Consider the following 25,546-nt stretch of genomic DNA (forward strand, 5'->3'; position numbering starts at 1 on the left):
AACCAGAGAGGCAAACGGCCGCTCCGGGTCAGAGCCCCAAACGTGCCGCTTCTATGATGAGCTGCATACCATTTTAGGGGGTTCAGCCACCACTACCCCAGCCATGTTTGACTCCTTCAATGGAAATGGAGGCAACACGGAAGCAGGTTCTGGGGACGAGGAAGATAGCTCACAGCGAACAAGCGGAGAAACCGGCTTTCCCGACAGCCAGGAACTGTTTCTCACCCTGGACCTGGAGCCAGTACCCCCCCAAACCTATCCAAGGCTGCCTCCCGGACCTGCCAGGCGGAGAAGGGACCTCTCGTGAGTGTACCTTTTAAAATACTATACAAGGTTTAAAAGCCAGCCTGTTTAATGATTGATTTGTCCTGGCATTCGTGGCTGTCCTGGATATACTCCGAAAGCCTTTGCAAAAGGTTTCTGGGGAGGGCAGCCTTATTCCATCCACCATGGTAGGACACTTTACCACTCCAGGCTAGTAGCACGTACTCGGGAATCATTGTAGAACAAAGCATTGCAGTGTATGTTTGCTGGCGTTCAAACAAACAACCGTTCTTTATCTCTCTGTATTATCCTCAGGTGAGTGATATTATTCATGGTCACCTGGTTGAAATAGGGTGCTTTTCTTAAGGGGACATTCAGAGGTGCCCGTTCCTGCTGGGCTGTTTGCCTATGGCTGAACAGAAATGTTCCCCGCTGTTAGCCACATGGTAGGGGGAGGCAAAATGCGACCTTGTAACGAAAGCACATGTGCTATGTATGTAATGTTAACAGCAAGGTTTACCGTGAAAGAGTGTACTCATTGTTCTATAAAATGTGTCTTTTTAAATACCACTGTCCCTTTTTTTTTCTTCACCAGCTGCATGTGTTTCAAGGATTACAGGATTTTCTCCTTCCCAGAGGCTAGCGAAGATTAGAAGGTGAAAAAAACACACTTGTGATGAAATGTTCTCTGAGCTCGTGCTGTCCTCCCACACTGACAGAGCACAGACGAATGCATGGAGGCAGACAATGTCAGAGTGCAGGAGAGCACAAAATGACCGGGAGGAGAGGTGGCGGGCTGAAGAGAGTAAGTGGCGGGCTGAAGAGAGGGCTGAAGCTCAAAGGTGGCGGCAGCGTGCTGAGAGGAGGCAGGATTCAATGCTGAGGCTGCTGGAGGGTCAAACTAATGTGCTACAGCATATGGTTGAGCTGCAGGAAAGGCAGCAGGAGCACAGACCGCTGCTACAGCCCCTGTGTAACCAACCGCCCTCCTCCCCAAGTTCCATAGCCTCCTCACCCAGACGCCCAAGAATGCAGTGGGGGGGCCTCCGGCCACCCAGCCACTCCACCCCAGAGGATTGCCCAAGTAACAGAAGGCTGGCATTCAATAAGTTTTAAACTTTTAAAGTGCTGTGTGGCCTTGTCCTTCCCTCCTCCACCACCCCTTCTGGGCTACCTTGGTAATTATCCCCCTATTTGTGTGATGAATTAATAAAGAATGCATGAATGTGAAGCAACAATGACTTTATTGCCTCTGCAAGCGGTGATCGAAGGGAGGTGGGGAGAGTGGTTAGCTTACAGGGAAGTAGAGTGAACCAAGGGGCGGGGGTTTCATCAAGGAGAAACAAACAGAACTTTCACACCGTAGCCTGGCCAGTCATGAAACTGGTTTTCAAAGCTTCTCTAATGCGCACCACACCCTCCTGTGCTCTTCTAACTGCCCTGGTGTCTGGCTGTGTGTAACCAGCAGCCAGGCGATTTGTCTCAACCTCCCACCCTGCCATAAACGTCTCCCCCTTACTCTCACAGATATTGTGGAGCGCACAGCAAGCAGTAATAACAGTGGGAATATTGGGTTCGCTGAGGTCTAACCGAGCCAGTAAACTGTACCAGCATGCTTTTAAACGTCGAAATGCATATTCTACCACCATTCTGCACTTGCTCGGCCTGTAGTTGAACAGCTCCTGATTACTTTCCAGGCTGCCTATGTATGGCTTCATGAGCCATGGCATTAAGGGGTAGGCTGGTTCCCCAAGGATAACTATAGGCATTTCAACATCCCCAACGGTTATTTTCTGGTCTGGGAAGAAAGTCCCTTCCTGCAGCTTTTGAAACAGACCAGAGTTCCTGAAGATGCAAGCGTCATGTACCTTTCCCGGCCATCCCACATTGATGTTGGTGAAACATCCCTTGTGATCCACCAGTGCTTGCAGCACTATTGAAAAGTACCCCTTGCAGTTTATGTACTTGCTTGCTTGGTGCTCCGGTGTCAAGATAGGGATATGGGTTCCGTCGATAGCCTCACCACAGTTAGGGAATCCCATTGCAGCAAAGCCATCCACTATGACCTGCGCATTTCCCAGGGTCACTACCCTTGATATCAGCAGATCTTTGATTGCATTGGCTACTTGCATCACAGCAGCCCCCCCAGTAGATTTGCCCACTCCAAATTGATTCCCGACTGATCGGTAGCTGTCTGGCGTTGCAAGCTTCCACAGGGCTATTGCCGCTCGCTTTTCAACTGTGAGGGCTGCTCTCATCTTGGTATTCTTGCGCTTCAGGGCAGGGGAAAGCAAGTCACAAAGTTCCATGAAAGTGCCCTTACGCATGTGAAAGTTTTGCAGCCACTGGGAATCGTCCCAGACCCGCAACACTATGCGGTCCCACCAGTCTGTGCTTGTTTCCTGGTCCCAGAATCGGCGTTCCACCGCATGAGCCTGCCCCATTAGCACCATGATGCCCATTGCCAGGGCACATGCTTTGAGAGAAGTCTGTGTCCATGTCCTCATCACTCTCGTCACCGCGCTGATGTTGCCTACTCGCCCGGTTTCGCTTTGCCAGGTTCTGGTGCTGCATATACTGTTGGATAATGCTTGTAGTGTTTAATGTGCTCCTAATTGCCACAGTGATCTAAGCGGGCTCCATGCTTGCCGTGGTATGGCGTCTGCACAGAAAAAAGGTGCGGAACGATTGTCTGCTGTTGCCCTGACGGAGGGAGGGGTGACTGACGACATGGCTTACAGGGTTGGCTTACAGGGAATTAAAATCAACAAAGGGAGAAACAAAGAGAAACTGAATGGCCGCCTCAAGGATAGAACTCAAAACCTCAAGGATAGAACTCAAAACTGGGTTTAGCAGGCCCTTGATTTCACAGAGGGAGGCAGGAGAAAATGAATACAAAACAAATCTGGTCTATTTCTTCTTTTGAGCCACTTCATCTATCTTTATACATCTTGCTGGCAGCAGACTGTGCAGTACGACCGCAGAATTCTACCCAGAATTCAAATGGGCGGTGGAGACTGCGGGAATTGTGGGATAGCTACTCACAGTGCAAAGATCCGGAAGTCGACGGTTGCCTCAGTACTGTGGACACAGTCCGCCCATTACATACCCTTAGAGCATTTGTGTAGGGACACACACACTCGACTGTATAAAAACGCTTTCTACAAAACCAACGTCTATAAATTCGACCTAATTTTGTAGTGTAGACATATCCTAAGCCTTTACCAACCCCCTGAGTCATGCAGCCCCATATGTAGTTAGCGGAAAGTATGTTTGTTAAATGAGGATTCTATCAAAGCAGTGAGAAAACATAAAAAGGCCCTACTGGGTCAGACCAAAGGTCCATCTAGCCCAGTATCCTGTCTTCCAACAGTGGCCAATGCCAGGTGCTTCAGAGGGAATGAACAGAACAGGTAATCATCAGGTGATCCATCCCCTGTCGTCCATTCCCAACTCTGGACAAACAGAGGCTAGGGACGCCATTGATGGACCTATCCTCCATGAACTTATCTAGAGCTGCCTCTTCTGTAGGACTGAGCACAGTAAGGTGCTATTTCATTAAGGAAATTCACACTGGTACAACTTAACATTAGGAGATGGCACTAGTGTGATTACACTAATGTTGAAGTTCTGCACCAGTGAAAGAGTGGTAACATGGTGAAGTAAACGGTCTCGGTATATGTCCTACTTTGGGCTGATGCAGCATGTCAGCATTAGAAGTTTACACTTGTGTAACTACATTGAGGTAGTTACACCAGTGAGAATTTCCTTAATGTAGACAGAGCCTAAGAGGTGTTCACATTGAGAGGGCTTGTGGGCATTTCTAATAAAGTGTTGGTGGGGATGGGAGGGCGGGAAGGAAAGCTGTTCTTAGCCTTTGCATTTTCCAATTAGAGTGCTGGAACATGTTTCTTTTTTTAAAGTATTTATAAAATTGTAATGTAAACCTGGAATTCAAAAGTTTAACGCCAACTTTGGAAAAATAAAATGCAAAAATGTAGAACAGGTCAGTCCTTTCAAGTGGATCTATGCTGGGCTGACTCCTGGTTTCATTTCCCCTGGAGTTACTGCTCTGGAACATTGACATTACCGGACCAGATCAGATCAGCGACCTGTCTCTGACATTGGCCAGTACCAGATGCTTCACCAAAAGGGACAAGACTCTTTAGTAGACAATTAGGTACCATGGGGGAAGTTTCTTCCTATTTCCTGCCAGCTACTGATTGTCTTGCATCCTGCATCAGGAGGACTTATAGCTTTTCTGTTTTGTTAATATCCTATCTAATGTAAATGTGGCTAGTCATGTTCTCCACATAGCGATCTAATCCCTTTTTTGAAACTTTTAGTGATATTTTGTAGCAGTGTTCCAGAGGTTGAGTACATGTGGTGTGAAAAAGTATGCTATTTAAGTTTAAATTTGTTGACTTTGAGTTTCCTTGAATATCCTCTTGTTCTTGTATTATGAGAGAGAATAAACAGGAGCATCTGGGTTACCTCCTCTAAACCATCCATTACTTTTTATAACTCTGTCATATCTCCTTTCTAATCTAAATGGTCTCAATCTTTTGAATCTCTACTTTAATGAAAGTCTTTCCGTTGCTCTAAATGTTTTTGTACCCCCACCTCTGGACATGGTCGGTTTGTGCAAAATCTTTGTTTAAAAAAAAAAGGGTTACCACCCGGTGAGGTTGTGCCATCTATTTATAATATGTGATTAGTTCTGGTCATCCTTTCTTTACAAAGATTTAGCAAAAATTGACATGCATTGTATTTTCAGCACATTGTTTGCTTTTTTTGACTGCTGCTGCACACTGAGTGAGCAGAAGTTTCCACGGAGCAGTTCACAGCAGTACACGGGCCTTTTCCTTGAGTGCTTACAGTTAAGTTAGAACCCAACAATGTGTATGCGTATTTCACTTCATACCTTTCAATATGCTTTACTTTACAGTTGTCAACTTTGTGCCTCAGGCTCACTTAGCTTTTCTAGGTCCTTCAGACGTTCCTCAGTCTTCACTAACCTAGATAATTTTATGTCATCTGGAAATGTTGCCACTTCTCGGGTCACACCGGCCCTTTTCCAGATCCTTTGTAACTGAATTAACAATACCAGTCTTAGTACATACCTTTGAGTTGCCCCTCTATTGATCTTTTGCCATGTTGAAACCTGACCATTTATTCCTGCTCTTCGTTTTCTGTTTCAATTTAGCATGTTTCTCATCCCTGACAGTGCTTTACCTCTCACCCTATGAATACTTAGTTTCCTTAATAGCTTCTTATGAAAAAGTTTTGAAAGACTTTTGGAGAGTTCATATAGAACATAACCAAATTCTTCTTTTAGTCACTATTTTGTTGACACGCATTAAGAATTAATACGAGAGTAGAAAAGTTGTGCTGGTTTGTCCCTTTCACGTCATGGTCAACTAAATGTTTTATTATTCTAATTGTAACTGTTATTTCAGCCAGTTTTACTGGTATTAGAAAGAAGGCATGATGTCTGTAATTCCCAGCACCACTCAGATACTTTTTTCAAAGATAGCCACAATTTTACTACCTTCCAGTCCTCTGATATAGGAAGTGATTTTAATGTGAGATTGGATAGTTTTGTTAGCAGCTCTGTTGCTTCAGTCTTAAATTCCTTTAGAACTTTGGGATAGATGTCATCTTTTTCTGAAGACTTATTGCTCTTTAATTTATCAACTTGTTTGGACATCTCAGTTTTTGACAGTGCCTCATCTTTATTGGTGGTAGTGATTAGAGTATCTTTTATATTACACTGCCGTTTTCCTTTAAGTATCAGATCACTATTTCCTGCTTGTCTGGTTTTAAAAACTGTATCATAGTTGTACCTTCTGAAGCTTAAGTGTTTAAGTAGCTCTCATACCTATCTAGTAATGTGTGGAGCCATGGTGTAGCATCTGTTGAATATGAAAATTTCTTTTCTCACAACTTTTGAGTTTTTTCCCCCTGTTTGTTTTAGTATCTGTCACTAACTCTGGAATGTTTACTGCTTACATTACAAAAACGTGCCTGCAATACCAGTGGTTGTATATGAAATTCAGGTCTGTAATGTACATTTTGATCCTTTAATGTATATTCTTTCATGATTTTGTTCATTTGGTGGATGATGGTGCTGGTCTGCTTGGGAAAACCAAGGAGATTTTTTTTAAGATTAGAGGTTGACTAGAAAGGTGGTGGTTCTCTTTCAAATGGAGAATTTTACATCTCATCTGTTCAACTTGATCTGTTAAGTGAGAGTTGCAGAGCTGTTGTGAATATAAGAGCTGTTAGTATGTATATTTTAAACAACTATTTATTTTTAGAGCCATCAGTTTGTTCAAAATGGTAAGATATTTAAGAAAGTTGCTTTGTGTGGATACACAGCGAGGAAATATTCTGTTCATTCCTGTGAGTTGTCAATTGGAATTGGAATTGTGCCAATTGTGGCTTTGTTTTTCCCTGCATCTTTTTTTGGTTTGTTTCCTGGATTTCATTTGATGCTGCTGGTAAATTTTGAAGTGTTCTATAAAACTCCGATGATAACCTCAAGATAACTATGCGTTTTTTGTGCTGCTCATGCTTGTTAAACATAGCAAAGCTGTTGCATTTAACTTGGGAACTGCAATTAAGGTGAATGCATACAAAGGGTGAGTGTTTCCTGATTCTTTCTTCTGGTTCAATATGATGATGATGATTGTTGATGATGATTCATCATCATCATCATCATCATCATCAACCAAAGTGACCATTCAGGGATCACGGCTTCCTTGTACTAGGGATGCAAAATGTAAACCAGTTAACTAGTAAGCATTAGTCTTATCCGTTTACCCGCTTTAACCATTAACCCCTGGGCTGGCCGGAACGGCTGGTGGAATCAGCCCCAGCCACAACGGGCCTTTAATCAGTTAACCATTTAAACAAAATATTTTTAATCATTTCAACTGTTAATTTTTAAAATGGTATTTACAAACCTACATTGTACTAAGGGTCATATAAACACAATAAAGACAAACCTTGACCCAAAGAGTTCAGAAGGTAGAATTATGACAAATGCAAAATGTGGATGAAATAGGTAAAAGGAGGAGGTGGGAAGCCACATTTAATAGCAAAATGAATATGTTGAGCATAATGTATTCTCAGTTTACCACCTGCCTAATGAGTTTCATTACAACTGTAAGTGAGAATATAAATCAGTAGGCCAAGTATATGAATAAGTTAGAGTTAGTAAGATTGCAAATAGGGATTTTAAAAGTCTATTAAATAGTGTATCGTATCCTCAATTCTGATAGCTCAGATTATTAGCTATAAATAACAGGTTGTAAGGGACTGATCACTCTAGAGAAACAGGAACCTAAAATATGGATTTTTTTTTTAGCAGTTCATTGATGCTGCCTGGTTGAAAACATTCAAGTGAATTGTTCTATCTCAGAGTTGGATTGGGGCAACCAATTGGCTCACAACACAATGCCCAACAATGATGGAAAAGAGACATTTTATCCAAGAAAACTGAGGGTAGGGGCAAAACCTTGCTTTTTTCCCCAAATGTACAGTAGGGTCTTAAATAGGACCCTGAGAAGATAGGACTTTACTTTTAACGGCCTCATCCACAAGCCACACAGCCAATTGCATGGTTAGAGTTGGTGAGCTGATGAAGAATCATGCATGGTGTGATTTGATGATGTGTGTCCAAGGAGTCTAGATATTTCAAACATGATGCTTACAGGTCTTAGCCATCTCCTGTTGCTTTAGGCATTGTTAGCAGTGCATCTACTGTTATTAGATAATTCTTCTACAATGTCAAAAAATGAGGTAATTTCTGGGAAGAACGAATGAAAGCAGCAGATGTTTCAGGAATAAATTCCCACATAATCTAAAGCCACCTGTAACAAACAAGAAACCTGATTGTAATAATTGAGTTACAGAACTGAGATAATAGGAAACTCCATAGGAAAGAGTGGGTAAATTTTACCATAAAATAGAAAACAATAAATTGATTTATTTTTCCTCAATTATTAGATCAATATTAGAGCTGTGAGCTTTGGAAAACCCTCCAGGCAAGTTTTGAAAAAGGCAAATACAAAATAATAAACTATACTGAATTCATTTTAGTTATTTCCTTGTTCATTCCGCAGTATCATCAATGATATTAGCACTGCTCTGAGAAAAGTGTCAGGTAATTAACTGCACCTTTTTTGTGTAGGCCACACCTGTTTAGATAACTGTAAATCAAACTTGTTCCACTAGCTTCTTTGCAATACAAAGGTGAGTTTCTTAAATGTTTGTTCAGAATCTGTAAGATCTTTCCCTATCCCTGAACCAGATTATACCATATTAAAATAAGTCAAATTTTAGTGCTGTTTGACAGTGCTGCTTTAATGTTGCATGCAAGCCAAGTGCTTAAAGACACTGATAACACACTACTGCAGGTGTATGATCATGAATATTTGATATATTATAGACATAATTTATAAATACATATGTATACATAGGTGTGTGTGTCCATATAGACTTCCTATAGATACCATAGAGCATGCTTCTCCACTGCTTTGCACCTTTTGCAGTCATTTACACCTGCACAGAGATAATCATATAATGTGAACAATGTTGATGTATTATATTGCAACTCAATTTTATAATCTTGCATTAAATACCTACTGTGACATGGATGATAACATGGGGCTGCTCCCATCGAAATCAGTGGCAAAACTCTTGTTGTCTTTAGCAATAATAGGATCAGTCCCCATAACTTTGATCCTTTCCTCAGTTGTTTTGGGGGATACCTTAAGTGTATATTTGAATTTAGATAGATCTCATTTATCCCATAAAATGTAATACAACTCTAAAATATCAGAGACAAATTTAACAATCATTTGTACTACTTGTTGGAAAACCATTAATATTTGAAAGTAAAAGCTGTTTTTTAGCTGCCACATCTAAAGCCCAAGTGCAACATGCTAGGCAAAAAGGCAGCGAACTTGAAGGTAAATCCGTACAATTGTTAACTCGATAATTAAAGCAGCAATTTGCTGAAGGAATAGTTCCTGTGTTAGGAATACAGATGGCTAACTGGTAACATAGCCAAAAGGCAATTATTAAGTCTTAAAACATTTTAATGAACAAGTATAGGTGTCTCAAGCATAAAAGTAAACATGATTTTTGTTGAAATATAACACACTGAAACAATGAGAAACTGTAGATTTTTGCATTTTAAAAATTGGTATCTAATGTACTTTACTGGATATTTACAACTTGTTCCTCTAGTAGAAAAGTTTTAGTATACAAAACATGTTCCAACTGGAGTTGCTCCAGTTGGCAATCTTGCTAATGTTTGTTGATTTTAGCCAACCAACCAGTAAAGAACAGAGAATTTAAATGATCTTTCTGTGCTGTTTTTCTTGTCTAATAAGAGTGTATGCTCTTCTTGGCAAAGACTGCCTCTTAATATGTGTTTGTACAGAGCATAGCATTGTGGACCTTCAATATTGATTAGGGCCTCTAGCTGTTACTGTAATATAAGCAAATAAGATGTTACTGTAATATAAACAGATAATGAAAACGATAAATCACTCTTTAATCTGTAAAGCCCTTACAAGTATGAAATATAGGATTGGAAGAGGCCTTGAGAGGTTATCTGGTCCATCCCCTTGTGCTGAGGCAGGAACAAGTATACCTAGACCATCCCAAGTGTTTATCTAACCTGTTACTAGAAACCTCCCAATGACAGAGATTCCACATCCTCACTGGGTAACCTTTTCCAGTGTTTAACTATCCTTATAGCTAGACATTTTTTCCTAATATCTAACCTAAATCTTCCTTGCTGCAGATTAATCTGCTCGCTCCTTGTCCTACCTTCAGTGGACACAGGGTTGTGCACAAGGAGGGGCAAACAAAAGCACGCCGTCCCCCCCAAAGTAATAGTCAGGGGCACAGAACTCCTCCCAACCCTAGGGCCATGGGGAGTGAGCTACTCCCAGGGCCTCCTGGTATCCTGTTAAACCTGTTCTTTGGTTATACTTTCATCTCTGTAGGTATGACTTCAGCACCTTTCATAAGCACTGAATAGAGTTAAACATTTTAAAAAGGCAGTCTGATTTATCTGCAGCCAAATTCCGAACATGCTGAAAACTTGACCATATGTGCCTGATGGTCAAGCAAATGGACTGAATCCATCTCGCCCTTCGTGCACTTACTCACTCTCAGTTGATTAGCACAATGGGGAATTTCTCTTTTGTGGATTCTTCCAGCTCCACAACTGATTCTCTTGGCATTTCCTCCTGGTTTTGATTTCTGTCCTGGAAGTTGCTTTCACTAAGAAAACAGAACTAAGGTGCCATGATCACTCTTCTGCAACTGCTCTGGTGCTCTTCTGTATTTCCCTTTATATTTAGGAATGACCTTTTTTTTTTTTGTTCAGGCTTCCTTGTCATTAGGTCTGAGGAATTGGGCTCAGCCTCAGAAGAGACTGGCATTTTCTTGTCCCTGTACAATTGTTTGATAGCTTGTAGCTTAGTGGTTTTGAGCCTTATTAGATGCTGCTTTCAGTCACACTTTATTTCCTCTCTAAAGATAAGTTTGAATCACTTTTTGACTTTCCAGTCCCTTGGCTAATAGAGTATTTCTGTACAGATCCAGTCAGTTCAGAATAATTGATTTGGGGACACCAGTACCTTCCAAAACAAATTTTTTTTTTTATTCAGATATACTGATCAGGTTGTCCTCCTTTAAACTGTAGATTTTTCCTTGGTGCTGAAATTTGTTTCTTTGTGTTTTGATGCCTGTGTGTATTTGAAAGCTACTGGCAGGAGAGAATATAGAATTTCAGGAATGCTGCAATCTGTTCTTGCATTGGTTGTGTTCACATTGCCTGCCTGACACGCTGAAGACAATGTAGCTCACCATGGATTTCCAAGGGAGACTTTTCTTTTTGTGTGTGATGCAAAATTGAAATTGAAATTTAATTTTAAAATTAAAATGTTTGTGTAAACTCAAAGCAGTCATTTTTTTTCACTATATTTTTCTGTTGTTGTTTTTCTGTAGGTGCTGCCACCAGTCAGCAAAAACAGTGGAATGCTTAATGTCACCTTTAAATATGACAGTAAGTTAATCACCTACAACAGATAAAAATCTCAACTTCTCTCAAAAACAAAAAGCCCAACTCTTATTCTTTTATAGCAACATGACCTTTTTAAAAAAAATAATTCTCACAATTCTTGTAAGTTTGTGAACCGTAGGTTTATGTAAACAAAGATGATTGAAAAATGCTTTAAAAGCCCAAATCTCACTCTTTTATAGCAACATGACTTTAAAAAATAATAATTCTCACAATTCTTGTAAGATTGTGAACTGTAGGTTTATGTAAACAAAGATGATTGAAAAATGCTTTTGGTGAAAAATTTTTACTAAATAATAATAATTAATAATAAAAACACATTTCTACTGTCTGTTATCCATTCTGTGTCCATCCAATGTCTCTGTCATTCAAAAGTAAACCTCCATACAGGAAGCAGCAGCTGCCAAAAATAGGCAGTCATTTCATTCATGCTTACTAAAATTTATGCCATGTAAAGCAGGATTCCATTATGCCAAGTTTTACATTGCTTAATTTTTCTTTGGTCCCTTTAAAAGGAAGACATATTTACACTCTAAAATTAGCTAGTGTTGATTTTAAAAGGAAATTGTCTGTAAGGTTTATATGGTTTTAAAAGTTTTTCCTTACATATACTAGTAATAACAATGTAGAGTTATTTAATACTGAAAAAGTTTAAAAATCTAGTATAGTTTGTACCCTTTGTGTGTTTCATTGACTTAAGAACATAAGAACGGCCATACTGGGTCAGACCAAAGGTCCATCTAGCTCAGTATCCTGACTCCCGACAGTGGCAAAAGCCAGGTGCCCCAGAGGGAATGAACAGAACAGGTAATCATCAAGTCATCCATCCCCTGTCGCCCATTCCCAGCTTCTAAATTCATGAGAAAAAATGTGTTTGTTTTTTAAGTTTGTAAAAGCTTGTTTTTCTGAAATCTAAATTTTGAGTGTAAACGGAGTTGAGTTCCTTTAAGTAGAAAATAAATTTAATTTGTCCTCATGTAAAGGGAATATACTAGAAATAGGTTTCTTTCCAATGATTAATGTTAAATATCTGAGTTTTAGTTTGTTCTCTCATGAACTATAATCTGACTTGCATCTCTTGGCTCAGGATATGCTAACACATACTCAGGTATCTGTTGGGTATACCAGAGCCATATCTGCATTGGGACTTTACCCTGTTTTAGCAGTCAGTGGCCCACCACCAGTATGGCTGCACCAGTGTAAACTTAATGCGTAGACTAGGAAAGCCCCGATTTTGCAGCAGTGGAGCTAAAATAAACGGCATCAGTGCAAATAACAACTTTCCTTGTCTACATTTGGAGTGTGCACCTTTACAACTACATCACTGACTGGTTGCTGGAGTTGGAGTCAAGTCCTTATGTATTAAAACCTCGTACACTTACTGGAAACACTGAAAGAAATCCTTTTGTTTCACTCTGATATATCTTCGTCTATCCTTGGTCACAATTTCATATGAACCCTCTGTTTATATGATAATTTCTGAAATGTAAATCCATTATTGTGAATTCCTATTCTATGTCTAACCTCACATTAGTATTTAAAGAAAGCCAGCATAATTTATGCCTATGAGATCCTACGTGGAATAAATGGTCACTAGAAGAGGGTAATAATTTCTTATCTGAATAAAGAAAAGCAGGAAATAGCAATCAGAGCAGTGATACCCACTTGTAGGTTCACATAGTGCAGCCTGTTTAAATCCTAATAACTGTCATGTTTTTTACCATTAATTCTTGCATCAGGATCTGAGGTTAACCAATGACAAATGTTAATTTAAAATGCTGCTCCAAACTCCCTGACTAAGGGGGTTATTTAAGTTTGGCAGTACTGCAAGGAGATCCCCTATACCAAGGCTGAAGATTTTACATAATACAGAAACATATACTGATAAAGAAGATCCAAGAGAGAGAATAATTTGGCTACCTAGCTCTGATTTAAAAGGCATTTATTTTGTTGCATAGCCTGCCCATGAGATAAGACACTACATAGTAGGGGTTAAATAATTTGTTCAAAGTGAGAAAATAAATGTTTATCCAGTTTCGTATTTAACTTGGATTTAACAGAAGAAATGCCTCCCTGTAAAGTCTGCAAATTCTTCACTCCTGTGTTCTTTTTAAACATTTTAAATCAGGAACTCGCATTCAACCCTGAGACATTTTGTGCTATATTGCATTTTGACAAGTTGTTATTTCAACATAGCATTTTAGTAACTAGGATCCAAAATCTTAGGTAAGGTTGTTAATTGGATCCAGAACTTGCAAGAAGCTGTTTCTCCAAACTTTCCATTGAAAGAGAGATTTCTATTCTCCTAAGAGGAAATTCATGCTGTCATTTGGTTGACTTTTAGCAACAAATTCCACTTATAATAACTGAGGATTAATTGCTCAATTTTCATAAAACTTAATACAGTACAAAATATATTATTCTGAATTATGCAACAGTTACCTAAAGGAGCCAAACAGCTCACCCTTGTTATTTATGGTAAAAAGTTTGATCTCCTGGAATGGTTTATTAGTACATTCACCTGCAGCCAATCAAAGATTCAGTTTGTGTGATTAATAATTTTTCATTTGTCATTTCCAAGGGAGTGTATTTGATTTAAATTCTTTTTTTCTGAATAGGCTTGATCATATCAGTCAACTTCATTTGCAAGCATAGTTTAGTCTATTTTTTAGAATCAAATTTTGAATAACTGATTATTAAAATTGGGCACTATACACTTAGAACATCAATCCAACATTTTTTTTTGTAAATTTAGTAGATTTCACAAGTAGAGAATTATAGTACTATGCCACCCACACACAGTGCCAGTATTACCAAATCCAAGCATTCAAAAATCATGATTACACACATACAATGAGATGGGCCTAAAAATAATGAGAGGTTAAAAAATAAATTTTGGAATAGTTTTATTTGACTTCTGATTTTTGAGCCTTTATGGTTCACATTCTCAGGCTTTCTCAGCAACTATGAAGACTAGTAACTTTCTTTTTTAAATGAAAACTGAGGTCTCACATAATCATATGATTCCAGGAGCTGAGGCTTTAATAACATTAAATATTGTGAAACTCTCAATAAAATTGAGATTTATCAACATTAGAGTTCTCTGTGGGCCCCAGTGGCAGATAGATGGGGTATTGAAGCTGTGTGGTTGTTGACTAGATTGCAAAATAAAGGTCCTCACAACAGAGGCTAGAGGAGATGGATTTAGTGAGTGAATGCTGCAATGGCCAAGTCTGCTGCATAGACTGGAATCAATCTGTATATTTATTTCAGAAGATGAGCTGCACTATGGTAAGTTAGCAGACAGTGTTATGAATCTGGACTGAGGCCTTGGTAGCTAGCGAGAACAGTGGCTGTTGGGATCTTTAGAAGTTTGTCTTTTGTACTGATATTACTGTGGTACAACTTGCTGAACTATTTGGACAACATGGACTAGGTCCAAGGACATATTCACAGCTAGTGAAAGTAGTTGTAGTTAATGGCATCTAGAATTCATGATTCATAGTCTGTGTGCTTCTGATATTTTAGGAGAATATGTAGAGGGGACAAGGCAGAAGATTTGAAAAAGATTAAAAAACCAAAAACCTTTTTTTGTGTTTTTGCTGTACTAGGGAGTAAAGAATTTTGCTTCCCTTTGGAAACTGCAGCCTCCATTGTAGGTGTCCTGCCCTCTGGAGCCATCCGGTTCATCTGTAGTACATGTGGTATTATTACCAGATGACCAAAATATTTGATGTGTTAAGGAATCAGTCGGGTGTGATTTATTTTGTGGTTAACTACCAGTGTTATAGAATCTCATTTTGTGAAATTAAGCTGTTTTCTGTCTGTCTGTCTCTCTTCATGTGAGGTGTGGGAGCAAAGCCCACGAAGTCATCTCTAGGCCTGGTGGCTGGATAATTGAGAAGTAGTGGGATTGATATTAATAATTGCACATAAAAACAATAATGAAAAAAGAAAATGAAATCAGAATGCTTTATGTAAATTAATGAATTAAAGTTTGATCTCCTGGAATGGTTTAGTAGTACATTCACCCAAACAGGGATTATAGTGCCCACATTGTTTTTAGTTATCCTGGCACTAAAGCTCCTTTGTAGACTTAATGTGCTGTAGATATAATACAATAATTGAGATATTTGAAGTACCTAGTTTTAAGATCGATTATTTTTCAAAAAATGTTAAGGAATAAACTAAATCTTGCTCACTTTACTCACATGAATAGCATTATTGGCACTAGTAGTATGAACAAGACTTTCCAGATTTTGTCCTGTGTCAGTTTGTGAATTATTTGGTCCTGCACAAGACAATTTGTATTGTGACAGGGTCGTGCCGGATGGCTACAGGAGAGTAATAGGAAAGCAGATATATTAGCCCCAAGTTAAGTAGATCCCTTTTCCCTGGGTAAGGTAACAGGGAAGGTTCCAGAACAATCAGGAACCTTCTGGAGACAATTAAGAGAGGCTGATTAGAACACCTGCAGCCAATCAAGAAGCTGCTAGAATCAATTAAGGCAGGCTAATCAGGACACCTGGGTTTAAGAAGGAGCTCACTTCAGTTTGTGTTACGTGTGTGAGGAGCGGGGAGCAAGAGGCACTAGGAGCTGAGAGTGAGAACGCATACTGTTGGAGGACTGAGGAGTACAAGCATTATCAGACACCAGGAGGAAGGTCTTATAGTGAGAATAAAGAAGGTGTTGGGAGGAGGCCATGGGGAAGTGGCCCAGGGAGTTGTAGCTGTCGCACAGCTGTTCCAGGAGGCACTCTAGACAGCTGCATTCCACAGGGCTCTGCGCTGGAAACCGGAGTAGAGGGCAGGCCCGGGTTCCCCCCAAACCTCCCAATTGCTGGTCAGACACAGGAGGAGTCGACCTGGACTGTGGGGTCAGAAAAATGGCCAAACTGAGGGCTGCCGTGAAGCTCCAAGGCGAGCAAATCTGCAAATAAGCGCAAGACCTACCAAGGTAGAGGAGGAACTTTATCACAGTATGTTTTATTTAAGTGATTTGTTTCTCAATGTTTTTAGATTGCACTCCTTATTTGAATTCAGTGGGAAAACACATGATTGGAGATGTGCAAAATATAACAGTCAGCCAGTATGCATGTTCTGAACAAGTTGCAGTGACAATACTTTGGACAGCAAATCTACTTGGTAAGTATTAGACACAAAACAGTTTAAATCGTCATCTCTTTTGTAACAATCTCTCAATGATCATATTACTTTAAAATAACTTGTTTTTTCCTCTCATGCTAATTAAGGCCTGACCAAAGTAACTTAGTTATACACAGAAGCATATATTTTATTGGAATCTGTATTCAGCAAACAAAAAGGCTACAGTTTTATTTTTTTTAAAATTCTAATATTATTTATTATTAGATTCCAATAAAATACATGCTTCTGTGTATAACTAAGTTACTTTGATCAGATCTCAATTAATATGAGAGGGAAAGACAAGTCCCCTCTCCCAGCCCTGGCTCCAGGGGTTCAGGGGTCATGAACAGGGGAAAGGAGGGGCACGAGGTAAAAGTTTGGGGACCACTGCTTTACATAAAGGGAAAACAAATATTCAACTTTTCAAGAGATTGGTTGTTTTTAAATTGCACATGTTCAATAATCGAAGTTTAAGTGTTCTGAATGCTTTGTACTCAGTTTGCAAAATCTTTATCCATAATGAGGAGTGCATTTCTTTTAAAAGAAAAGAGTGTTAAGTGGCTGAGATATCAATAAGAAAAGGAATACTAATGGCACCTTAGAGACTAACAAATTTATTTGAGCATAAACTTTCGTGAACTACAGCTCACTTCATCAATGTTTGAACTGCAGCATTGCAAACGTGAAGTAACTACTGTCCTAACATTTTGACATAGAACTGGTCTACACTGGAAAGTCAAGTCAGCTTAACTATGTCACTCGTGGATGTGAAAAATCCACACCTCTGAGTGGTATAGTTAAGCTGATCAGTGTAGACAGCGCTAGGTCAATAGAAGAATTTTTCTGTCCATCTAGCTACCGCCTTTCAGGAAGGTGAATTACCTATGGTAATGGGAGAACCCCTCACATTGCTGTAGGTGGTGTCTACACTGAAGCCCTCCAGGAGTGAAGCTGTGCCACTGTGGCATTTCAAGTGTAGACAAACCCATATATATTCATATTAGCACTGCAGCAATTCAATATATGGACTAAACAAAATACCAAATACCAATTCACACTACAGAACTAAATTACAGCAAAAGGATCTGTAGTTCATTTTTTGCTGTATAAAATCTATAAATACTTATTTATGACAGGTTTCAGAGTAGCAGCCGTGTTAGTCTGTATTCGCAAAAAGAAAAGGAGTACTTGTGGCACCTTAGAGACTAACAAATTTATTAGAGCATAAGCTTTCGTGAGCTACAGCTCACTTCATCGGATGCATTTGGTGGAAAAAACAGAGGAGAGATTTATATACACACACACACACAGAGAACATGAAACAATGGGTTTATCATACACACTGGAAGGAGAGTGATCACTTAAGATAAGCCATCACCAGCAGCAGGGGGGGGAAAGGAGGAAAACCTTTCATGGTGACAAGCAAGGTAGGCTAATTCCAGCAGTTAACAAGAATATCAGAGGAACAGTGGGGGGTGGGGTGGGAGGGAGAAATACCATGGAGAAGTAGTTTTACTTTGTGTAATGACTCATCCATTCCCAGTCTCTATTCAAGCCTAAGTTAATTGTATCCAGCTTGCAAATTAATTCCAATTCAGCAGTCTCTCGTTGGAGTCTGTTTTTGAAGCTTTTTTGTTGAAGTATAGCCACTCTTAGGTCTGTGATCGAGTGACCAGAGAGATTGAAGTGTTCTCCAACTGGTTTTTGAATGTTATAATTCTTGACGTCTGATTTGTGTCCATTCATTCTTTTACGTAGAGACTGTCCAGTTTGGCCAATGTACATGGCAGAGGGGCATTGCTGGCACATGATGGCATATATCACATTGGTAGATGCGCAGGTGAACGAGCCTCTGATAGTGTGGCTGATGTGATTAGGCCCTATGATGGTATCCCCTGAATAGATATGTGGACAGAGTTGGCAACGGGCTTTGTTGCAAGGATAGGTTCCTGGGTTAGTGGTTCTGTTGTGTGGTGTGTGGTTGCTGGTGAGTATTTGCTTCAGATTGGGGGGCTGTCTGTAAGCAAGGACTGGTCTGTCTCCCAAGATCTGTGAGAGTGATGGGTCGTCCTTCAGGATAGGTTGTAGATCCTTGATGATGCGTTGGAGAGGTTTTAGTTGGGGGCTGAAGGTGATGGCTAGTGGCGTTCTGTTGTTTTCTTTGTTGGGCCTGTCCTGTAGTAGGTGACTTCTGGGTACTCTTCTGGCTCTGTCAATCTGTTTCTTCACTTCAGCAGGTGGGTATTGTAGTTGTAGGAATGCATGATAGAGATCTTCTGGGTGGACTCCTCCTGAAGGTCGAAACAGCAGCCTATATTTCTACATAGACTGCTTCCGCCGACGTGCACGAGCTGAAATTGTGGAAAAGCAGCATCGCTTACCCCATAACCTCAGCCATGCAGAACACATTGCCATCCACAGCCTCAGAAACAACTCTGACATCATAATCAAAAAGGCTGACAAAGGAGGTGCTGTCGTCATCATGAATAGGTCGGAGTATGAACAAGAGGCTACTAGGCAGCTCTCCAACACCACTTTCTACAAGCCATTACCCTCTGATCCCACTGAGAGTTACCAAAAGAAACTACAGCATTTGCTCAAGAAACTCCCTGAAAAAGCACAAGAACAAATCCGCACAGACACACCCCTGGAGCCCCGACCAGGGGTATTCTATCTGCTACCCAAGATCCATAAACCTGGAAATCCTGGACGCCCCATCATCTCAGGCATTGGCATCCTGACAGCGGGATTGTCTGGCTATGTAGACTCCCTCCTCAGGCCCTTCGTTACCAGCACTCCCAGCTATCTTCGAGACACCACTTACTTCCTGAGGAAACTACAGTCCATTGGTGATCTTCCTAAAAACACCATCCTAGCCACTATGGATGTAGAAGCCCTCTACACCAACATTCCACACAAAGATGGACTACAAGCTGTCAGGAACAGTATCCCCAATACTGTCACGGCTAACCTGGTGGCTGAACTTTGTGACTTTGTCCTGACCCATAATTATTTCACATTTGGTGACAATGTATACCTTCAAATCACCGGCACTGCGATGGGTACCCGCATGGCCCCACAGTATGCCAACATTTTTATGAAAAAAGAAAAGGAGTACTTGTGGCACCTTAGAGACTAACAAATTTATTAGAGCATAAGCTTTCGTGAGCTACAGCTCACTTCATCGGATGCATTTGGTGTTTTTTTCCACCAAATGCATCCGATGAAGTGAGCTGTAGCTCACGAAAGCTTATGCTCTAATAAATTTGTTAGTCTCTAAGGTGCCACAAGTACTCCTTTTCTTTTTGCGAATACAAACTAACACGGCTGCTACTCTGAAACATTTTTATGGCTGACTTAGAACAATGCTTCCTCAGCTCTCGTCCCCTAATGCCCCTACTCTACTTGCGCTACATTGATGACATCTTCGTCATCTGGACCCATGGAAAAGAAGCTCTTGAGGAATTCCACCATGATTTCAACAATTTCCATCCCACCATCAACCTCAGCCTGGACCAGTCCACACAAGAGATCCACTTCCTGGACACTATGGTGCTAATAAGCGATGGTCACATAAACACCACCCTATATCGGAAACCTACTGACCGCTATTCCTACCTACATGCCTCTAGCTTTCATCCAGATCATACCACTCGATCCATTGTCTACAGCCAAGCGCTACGATATAACCGCATTTGCTCCAACCCCTCAGACAGAGACAAACACCTACAAGATGTGGTACATATGTACCACACTGAATGATTATAATGCTTAAGTCCCCTGAAAACGTTCTAGAAAGAGAAGAAAAATTACCTGGAGCTTCTCTGTCATATTTGGTCCATTTGTAAATAATGTGTGCATAATCACATTTGCTAACAGCTAAATTTGTAACAGAAAATAGTGAATAAATTTGTTTATTGGGTATTAAGAGAGAATGTGGAAATGATACCTAATGCTTTCAATATCATAGTGTTAGTGAATTTGGTAATCTGCAGCTGCCGATTGGATAAATCAAATCTCCGGGGATTCAAAACTTGGTATTCTGTCTTGTAATGATCAGAGGTTAATCCTTTTGAAAGTATCAATATAGAACTGCAGTTTGAAGGGTCTCAGGTGATAGGGAGACCGGACACTTTTCTCTTTCATGGTCTGCATGGTAGCACAAACAATGCTTTTGTTCCACTTAATATTAAGAACACATTGGGCAGGTCATGGCTCTTTCTCTTCTACAAGATTATAAAACATTTTTTAAAACTGGAGAAATAGAAGAGGCTCATGGAAACACACACATCTAGATAAACACATAATGTTAAGTGGCATTAATCCATTTTGGTTTATGTAATCTTTAGCTTATGTTGCCTGCCGTGGTGTCTCTGGTAAACATTATATTCTGACATATGTAGAACAATTGTAATTCCATAGCTCAGTGGTGATGGTAGTGGGGGCTTGAAGAACTGGGCAGCAACTTTGACATCTGATCCACAACATAATTGAAGCACAACTCTCTGGCATTGTGATATTTGCGTCATCATGACTCAGTGTTATGTCCTGGTACAATACCATGGTGAGAACATTAGCAAGAAATGTCACAACATTTTTCTGAGAGTCTACTGTCTCTTGAGCAAAATGGGTGTAGTTTCAGTCTCACTTATACATAACTATAGTTATTCACTGGTCTAAATAAGGAGTAATTCTACTTAAGCTAATTCTTCTGCTGTTCTGCAATATTAGAACTAAAAAAAAATCATAACTACTGCATCCAGCCACTGTAATCCGGTGGCCTTATAAATGACAGGAACACAGTATGGATGCAGAGTTTCCATTCTTTGTGAACAAATGTTACAAAATTGTTTACTGCTAATAATGGGAAAATTGAACAAATACAGTGTATTACCAAACCTGCTCATGATGATTATTTTATTTATTTGTAGTATGGTAAAACCCAAAGGACCAATTGAGGTGAGGCCTCCTTTGAGCTAAGCACTGTACAGATATAGACTGATGGTCTCAGTGCAGAGGACATTAAATTCTAGATAGACAAGTCAGAAAAATATTGACAGAATAGAAGAATTATTATTGACACCCAGCTGACAGGTATATAAACATCTTATACAGGGGGGATACAATGGTGGTTAGGCATTCTTTTTTAACAAGTATAGTACTTTGAAACTGCATCACACACAGTGAAATGTATTTTTGAAATATTTGTCTGGGTTTTAATTAAATGTCTGCAGGGATTGAATTCCTGAAAGGATTTCGAGTAATACTTGAGGAGTTAAAATCAGAGGGAAGACAGTGTCAGCAAATGGCTTTAAAAGACCCAAAGCAGCTCAACTCTGGTTTTAAAAGAACTGTAAGTGATATGCTTTTGGGAAAAATTCATTATTGGTTTGATTTTGCATGTGAGCTTGAAAGAGACATTTATGTTTTATTAAACTTTTTTTTTAAATGTACTGCTTACTAGCCAGCAATTTGCTTGCAAAAAAATTTAACATTTTTATTTATGATATTTTTAATTTAGGGGCAAATCTAGCCCTCACTCCCCATCTACTGAGGCTCCCTTGTTGGTGGAACCAGCAACTTCACTGCAATGGGGGGCGTTATTCTGAGGAACTGTGCAGCAGATGTGCACTCCTTTAGCAGTGCAGAATCCATCTCTGTGGGGCTCCCTGCATGGTAGTGCACAGGTGGCAAGAGAGGGATGAGGCCATAGGATTCCTATACAACTTAACTTTTGTTCATGTCCAGGAGTATTGTGGGCTTGTTTTAAAACAATATACTCTTAAATGGCCATGGCAGATGACTAAAGGGTATATCAAAATCTCTTTATTTATATTTATGTTTTTAGGGAATGGAATCTCAGCCTTTTTTGAATCTGAAATTTGAAACTGATTATTTTGTAAAGATTGTTCCTTTTCCTTCCATTAAAAATGAAAGTAATTACCACCCATTTTTCTTCAGAACTCGACGTAAGTATCATACATATTATCTTCCCCTCCTTGCCTCCCCCCCCTTTTTTTTTCCTTAGGGTTTGTCTAGACTTAAAATGCTATAGTTCTCCACCTCCCCAAGAGGCGGTAGCCAGGTTGACAGAAGAATTCTCCCATTGGCCTAGCGCTTTCTACAGCAGGGGTTAGGTTGGTTTTTCTGCATCTCTCAGGGGTGTGGATTTTTCACACCCCTGAGCGACGTAGTTATATTGACCTAATTTTCTATTGAAAAATCTGGCCTCAGTCAGGAAAACTGAAGAGACAGAGTTTAAGGGGATGGGTGGCTGAGGAGAGGAAGCACTTGCTGTGATCTTGGGGATGAGGTTCACATCCAGGCAGAGTCCTAAATGAAATTAGTTTACAGACCACAGATTGGTCTGTAGTGGACAAAACTTCAAATTGTAAAACCACTGCCATAGGTGTTGGAACTAAGGGTGCAAGGGGTGTTGCAGCACCTCCTGGCTTGAAGTGGTTTCCATTATATACAGGATTTACAACTTGGTTCAATGGCTCTCAATACCCCCACTATAAAAATTATTCTAGCACCCCTGACCACTACAGAGAAATTGGCAAAAGTAATAGTCTCTGTGTAGCAGAGGTCTAGGGGTGACCACCATGGACAGCAGATTGCCCCACATCTGCCTACTGTAGGGTTTCTTGCATTTTCCCCTGAACCATTTGCTGTTGGCCACTGTTGGAGTCAGAATACTGGATTAGATAGACTCAGGTCTGATCTAGCCTGGCAATTATGTTCCTATGGAGACTACGTCTGCCTTTTTAATGAATAGTGTCAATGGCAGGACAGTGTGGGAAAGCTTACACAGTCCTTAGACTCATGGGGTTAGAAGGGACCGCAAGGGTCATCTAGTATAACCCCCTGCCAAGATAAAGGATTTGTTGTGTCTAAACCATCCAAGACAGGTGGCTATTTAGCCTCCTTTTGAAAACCCGCAGTGAAGAAACTTCCAAGGTCAAGATTGTCTCAAGGTCAAGATTTTAAAATGGATTCCTAAAGATAAGACTCCTAAATCTACAATTTATTTATTATTCCAGAATCAAGTCATTTTTATTCTGGAATAGAATGTCCACATAGGTAGTTATTCCAGAATAGCTATTCTGGAATAGCTATGAGGGTCCATTTTCCCTATGAGGAAAAGCCTTAGGTGCCTATATAACTTTAGGTACTATTTTTTTTTTTTAAATCTTGGCAATCAATCTTTTTTCTCCCCTGCTAAGAACCTCCACTCTTCAGGATTTTCTTCTGTCTAAAATGTTCTAAAAATAGTTTAGAGTAAGTAATTTTTCCGAATTGATTTGATATTTTGAGTCCACTCTGGTGACGCTGACTAAAATAACATTTTAAATATAGTCACATATATGTGTTTGTTATACATTAGCTTCTGTTCACCCTTACTCACATATTGTTTATTTCAATAAGTAACATTATTTCAAACAAACTGAATAGGCTGTTTTTTGTGTGTAGAGGTGGAGAATGATTTGAGCAATGACAAGGATGCTGAGCTTACTAAATATGGCAAAATCTGTTCATTCTGTGCTATTTGGGGAGGCGCTGGATAAACAAAAATGATGAAATAGCTCCTTTTTTCTGCCTTCTTTTCCCCCCCCTCTTTCTCTTTATGGAGTATAGCCATTGGAGAACCTAATCTTTTATTATTAATATTTCTTTTGTGTGTGTGTTTGTAGCATGTGAATTGTTGCTACAGCCAGAAAATCTTGCCTGCAAACCTTGTAAGTAAAATATAGTATTTTCCATTCATTCATGTTACAAACATTTCATTGTTCTTGAAATAGTAATTTTCCAATCCATAAATATCTCTCCTCTGACAGTCTGGAAGCCCAGGAATCTGAATATTACCCAGCAAGGTTTTAACATGCAAGTGTCTTTTGATCACGCACCTCACAACTTTGGCTTTAAATATTACTATCTTCACTACAAACTTAAGGATGAAGGATCCTTTAAACAAAAGACCTGCAGACAAGTACGTTACAGGGTTTCGCGACTGTTGTTTTAACAATTTGTGGTAACCGTTAAAAATTCTACATGAACTTAGCTTTATATTATTTGTTTTTTGGGAGTAACCAAAGGCCCAAACCAGGATTGGGTCCCCATTGTGCTAGGTGCTGTATAAATACATGGCAAGATATTGCCTTTGCCCCAAAGGGCATACTCTAATTAGTAGTTTTTAATTGTATTTTTATTTATAATTATAGTTAGCATTTTCCTCTTTTCATATGTTCCCTCTGAACAGAATTTCAACTCCTTAAATCTTGTTCATCTGAAGTAACTCCCCAGGTTAGCCCTTTCTTTGAGCATTTAGTTAAACTTCCCTTCATGTTTAAAAGAGGGATGAGATGGCAGTAGTCAGTGGGAAAATTATAGCTCGTGGTCTCTGTGGGCCCAATACAACACCCATCCAAACCTAGATGGGTCTTGTCCTAAGCAATTCACCTGAAATGGGAGAGGTTTGGATGTTCAAAAATACTGCAGTCTTTAGTAAATAGCTTCTGATATTGTTAGAAAATAAGTCTGACTGTGATGGAAGCTTTCGGGGGAAGGAATGTATGAGGACAAAATTAAAAAATACAGTGGGCTATGAGCTCTGGTGAGAAACCTAAGTGCTAAAATCAGAGTTATCCAAAAATAAAATAATAATAGGCCAATGCGTTACGGGAAGTGTGTACCATAGACTGATGGCAGTGATATGGATTTATTTTGCTGAATACAACAACTCCATACATTTGGGTAATGTTTCATCTTTCCAACTGTTACTGCTAGTAACTATTATTTAGGGCTGGTCAACACGAGGGAGCTGACAGCAGCACAGCTGTACTGATGCAATAGCGCCGCTGTAAGATTGCTCGTGCAACTGCTGTATGTCAGCAGGAGAGAACTCTCCTGTCAACATAATAAAACCACCTCCAGAGCTCTCCTGCCGACATAGAACTGTCTGCGCTGGCGCTTCTGAAAGTGTAACTTATGTTGCTCAGGGGGTGTTTTTCTCACACCCCTGAGCAACAT

General features: G+C 39.9%; 1 protein-coding gene across 2 annotated transcripts in view; it reads left to right on the plus strand.

Moving 5' to 3' along the window:
• The window catches only part of IL17RD (interleukin 17 receptor D), a 119,450-nt gene that overhangs the window by 70,235 nt on the left and 23,669 nt on the right, over positions 1-25,546 (plus strand). For both annotated transcript variants that reach the window (XM_038410994.2, XM_043520006.1), the window contains 6 exons: positions 11,299-11,356; positions 16,391-16,516; positions 21,751-21,869; positions 22,365-22,485; positions 24,211-24,255; positions 24,355-24,506. In XM_038410994.2, coding sequence (XP_038266922.1) covers positions 11,299-11,356; positions 16,391-16,516; positions 21,751-21,869; positions 22,365-22,485; positions 24,211-24,255; positions 24,355-24,506 — 621 coding nt within the window. The remainder of the gene's footprint in view (positions 1-11,298; positions 11,357-16,390; positions 16,517-21,750; positions 21,870-22,364; positions 22,486-24,210; positions 24,256-24,354; positions 24,507-25,546) is intronic.

This window comes from Dermochelys coriacea, chromosome 7, assembly GCF_009764565.3.
Source record: "Dermochelys coriacea isolate rDerCor1 chromosome 7, rDerCor1.pri.v4, whole genome shotgun sequence".
Classification (NCBI taxonomy): domain Eukaryota; kingdom Metazoa; phylum Chordata; order Testudines; family Dermochelyidae; genus Dermochelys; species Dermochelys coriacea.